At 48.1% G+C, this 4,291-nt stretch overlaps 1 protein-coding gene across 1 annotated transcript in view; it reads left to right on the forward strand.

Moving 5' to 3' along the window:
• ECSCR (endothelial cell surface expressed chemotaxis and apoptosis regulator) overlaps positions 1–2,017 on the forward strand; it is a gene marked incomplete at its 5' end in the record, with an annotated part of 9,251 nt that extends 7,234 nt beyond the window's left edge. Inside the window, 2 exons of the mRNA XM_010084020.1 lie at positions 566–602; positions 1,906–2,017. Of these exons, the coding sequence (XP_010082322.1) occupies positions 566–602; positions 1,906–2,017 (149 nt within the window). The remainder of the gene's footprint in view (positions 1–565; positions 603–1,905) is intronic.
• Between the last annotated feature and the right edge of the window lie 2,274 nt (positions 2,018–4,291).

Here is a 4,291-nt window from a genome sequence, read left to right on the forward strand (position 1 = left end):
AAAGTCAACAGTTTGTACATGGCTCTGGCAATTCCTAAAAGATGCTTTTAAAAAGCTTATCCAGTGGGGAGGGTTTGAAGCCAAACTGGAACACAGACCAGCAGTCAGGAATGTAGAGTGACCAGCTCTTTAGAGCCCCAGCCCAGACCCATCCGTGCAAGGAAACATCCCGAGTGTGCTGCAGTTCAATGTGCAGATTTCCAGAGGTGGGCAGCTCTTCCAGCAGAAATCTTGGAGTTTAAGAGTCCTTTTCCCTGGGAATCCCATTTCCCACTAAGCAGTGCCCACTAGAGGGCAAGGCTGCTCTGCAGCAGGACGGATGACTGCCAAGAGACTGAAGGATGATAGTGACCAACAGGCAGGAAGGCATCAGTCCTGCCCGTTATGTCACACTAGCTGAAGAATTTTCTCTAATCAACTCTCAAGTATCCCCCGTGGTGTCTCTAATCTCATTTAGATTTCATTTATAACCCTGTACAATGTAATTCTGAATATAGCTGATGTTTTACTGCTTGGCTGTGATGTTTTCTAACCCGTACGTCACCAACTGCCTTTCTCCCTCCAGACAAACAGAAGCCAGGGGCCTCCATGGTGTCAGAGAGGTAAGGCTGCTCACACTATTCACATCCTATCGAAAATGCCAATTCTATTCCAGAACTAATTTTAGCAAAGAAAAGAGGCTGCTTTGGTTATTTGAGGTGGAAGCATTTCAAGACATCTTTGAGACAGGTAAAAAACCAAAATGAGCGTTGATAGCACCTCATCGTCTGCCTGGCAGAGTCAAAGGTAGAAGTTCAATATTTAGGGCCCTAATTTCAAAGATGCACTGATAGCTGTGAAGACTCATCACCTTTCCAAAACAGTTTGATTGTCCTTCTTTGCCTAGATAGAGACTTGAGGTCTAAACTTGGGTTTCTGGATTTCAAAGCAGCCAGCAAGATGAGATCAGGTCCCCAAAAATATCTTCTGAGATGCCTATTGCTGTTACCTAGCAAGAGCAGAATAAGGTGGCCCCAATCCTTCGGAAGAGAAGCACCAAGCAGAGGATGAACCCCATGTTCCATCACTGCTACCCGAGAGGAGAGGCTGCATGTGGGAAAGTCACAGAAAACAAGAGCTGGAAGGAACCAAAACATGTTGCTCCTATTTTTCCATCTGATAGTTTCCTACCAAAGTAATAAACTCTGTTTTGGAAAGAAGCAAGGGACACAGGGAGCAAAGCCCCCAAGTATTTAGGTGCTAAATTTGCATCAATATCAATGGTTCCCAAATACCCTTAATGATCATATCACAAAGAGGACTGTGCCCCTCAAAGCCATCCAGCCTCCACAGGCACTAAATGCATGGCCCAGCGCTCAGGGTGGGGAGAAAGGGAAGCTCCACCTTCCTAACACTTGCAACTCTCACTCTTAAGAGAGACGCTGCAATACATGAGCAGCAGCATCAGATGTCAATATCCAGAGCTCCCGTTGTGTGACAGATACGGGCACAGGACAGAGGGACATGGTAGCGCTTCCTTTTGTTCCCGTTCTGGCAACGGCTGCAGGGCTGGAAGGTAATTCAGTCACTGAGAACCAGATCCAAACTGCTCCTTGATTGTCCCTACAAGTAGTGACACAGGTGACAACGGCGATTTCTGTCGGGCAAACCAGCGCCACATCCAAATTTGTCTGAACACACTGCTCATTTCCCCAGAGACCTCTGAACCTGTGTTCAGACAGGGCTGGGGAATTTGGTGCTAAGGACGGGCCTGAATCGGGACAGCAGCTCCAAGGGCAGTGCAAATCCACCCTGGTCCCACGTACCAGCCAGCCACAGCCTTGACTGTTCGCTTACAGGTGTGTGAAAAGAAACTCCCTTTTCTCATTTTCCAGAGTAGTTCATGCTGCCTTCTCTTCCTGACAGCTGCTCAGCCGGCACAAGCCAGAAGGAGAACAGCATCACCCTGATCTCCATGAAGAACATCAACATGAACAACAGCAGGAGTTACCCATCGTCAGAAAAGGTTCCCCTTTAAGCCTTGCTTTTTACAGAGTTAGCTGGGGATTATTTCTCTTACTGGATAGGAACATGCCTTTGAGGTATTTCTTTGCTCTATTATTCCTTCAGAAAGATAATATAAACCAGCTGCCATCAAACTCCTAAAGGACCAAACTGGTTCCAGTGAGCCTGGGTGCCCACCTCGGGTTTATCCAAGCTGCCCGAACAAAAAGTTGTCAAGTACACCTCACGTATGTAGGTGCCACCACCTAGGGCCAGCCACCAAAGCTGGAGTGGTTTGTCACTAAACGAAGAGGTAAAGAAGCCAGCCTCTGAGAAATCAAGGTCTCGCCCTCCAGTCCAAGGTTACCCACTCCTGCTGCAGAGGTGATGTGGAAGCACATCCCCATCAGCACTCTCAGATCCATTCCACACACGTAGTTCGCATCATTTTCAGTCGTTTTAAAGCTGGGATTGAGTCTGAGAGAACACATTGCTTAACTCCTTTTGCCAGCCCAAGCAGGCTGCTGACGCACCAGGTTTTGTTCTTTTTGCAGGTGCTGTGAAGCCAAGGGCCTAGAGCTTGAAGCTGACACATGACAACCAGCGGTGACTTTCTAGGTTCTTTTTTTTTTTTTCTTTCTTTTGGGGAAAGAGCAAGGGTGGACTTTATATATAAATTATTATGTCCTTTCTGGTCAACACATTTACAGAAGCATCCCACATAGCTTCCCCACCTGGAGCCTAAGGGCTTTCTCCAGTTACAGCCTGCCATGCCCAATGGGTGATATCTAACTCTATTTTTGATATGCCTTCAAACACTCCCATTATTCCAGCAGCAAGAAGCACCAAGGCACCGTCTACTTTGCTAATAAACCGCTGCCTTAGATTACTGGCCTTTATAGTCTGTGCCAGCCAGTCACAGGCTCGTTAATCAGCGTGGCCCCACATTGAGCCAAACCCGTGCGTTAGAAAAGCACGATCTGAAGCTGAAGGCCTAATGGGACTTAAATGGCCAAGTCCTGGGTCAAATCCCAGCACGATTGCTCCAAGCCCCTTATCCTTGGTGCCCTCGTTGTCCCCATGGCGGTGGGGATGATCATATCCACCTACCTCACAGGGCTGTTGTGAGGCTGTGTTAATCAATGTCTGTAATGCATTTGGAGAGCCATGAATTAAAGATGCTGCTGAAATGCAAATTTCCAGCTTAAATACTTTATTATTAATAGCTGAGCTTCAGGCAGGCAGATCGCCATCTTCCTGCAGGGCCAACATGCTCAAAGAAGACTCATCATAAGTGAAAAGAACAATGTCTCTGCATAGACAGGGTTTTATCTGAGTATAAAAAGGAATGGCCATAAGCAAAATGCTGAGCAGCTTCAGCTCCTGAAGTTTGGTAGCCCAAGTTTGCTGGGAGAGCTTCCATCTTCTACACTACCACTTTCCCAGAGCTTCCCGATAGACCAGGAAAGCAGCATCCCCCTCCACAGATCAGCCAGGGCACCCCCCTTACCGCAGCACCAAGAACCACCAGCGCACCCCCAAGTCGCTGCGATACCAAGAACATTCCTCCGTTAGGCTCCACTGTGCGACCGCTCACATGTGGAGCCAGCTGGTTCCCAACCCGAGCTGGCTCAGACCCTGCTGCCAGTCACTCACCACCTACTGCAAAATACTTAAAAGCTGAGCAACCGAGGATGATGGAGATGTCAATACCCAGCCTCCACGTGATCGTTAGAGAAACAATGCACTGCTGGGTATTTCTGGAGGTCTCCGCTGCCTCATTCAGCAGCAAAATGTACTAAAGCACCAACTCTGCAATTGCCTTTGCCTCTGCCCACCTTCACCTTGACTCCTTGCAAGCTTCAACAGCTCCACAGTCACAGAATCATAGAATCACAGAACGGTTTGGGCTGGAAGGGACCTTACAGATCATCGAGTTCCAACCCCCTGCCATGGGCAGGGACACCTCCCGCTAGCCCAGGTTGCTCAAAGCCAGTCAACACAGACCTCCAGAGCACCTCATCCAACCAGCAGCAGGACGCTCAGATACTGCCTTCTAACATGAGTGTCAACATCCATCAACCCTGACGGCAAACTGTGAAGTTAAGGAAAAAAAGATCCAGCCAAGCACTCAAAATAGGCATCACTGCACACATTCCCCTGCACAGTCAGATGAAATTTAGGCTGATTCAATTTTATAGGATAGACAGATGTTTGCTAGAACGCACAGTGCTAGAGGGAGCTGTGCTTTGCGGCTGGCAATGAAGTGTTCAGCAAAATAAATGCAACGTTTTCACAACTCCTGCTA

The sequence above is a fragment of the Pterocles gutturalis genome, unplaced genomic scaffold (genome assembly GCF_000699245.1).
Source record: "Pterocles gutturalis isolate BGI_N339 unplaced genomic scaffold, ASM69924v1 scaffold22055, whole genome shotgun sequence".
NCBI classification, from domain to species: Eukaryota; Metazoa; Chordata; class Aves; order Pterocliformes; family Pteroclidae; genus Pterocles; species Pterocles gutturalis.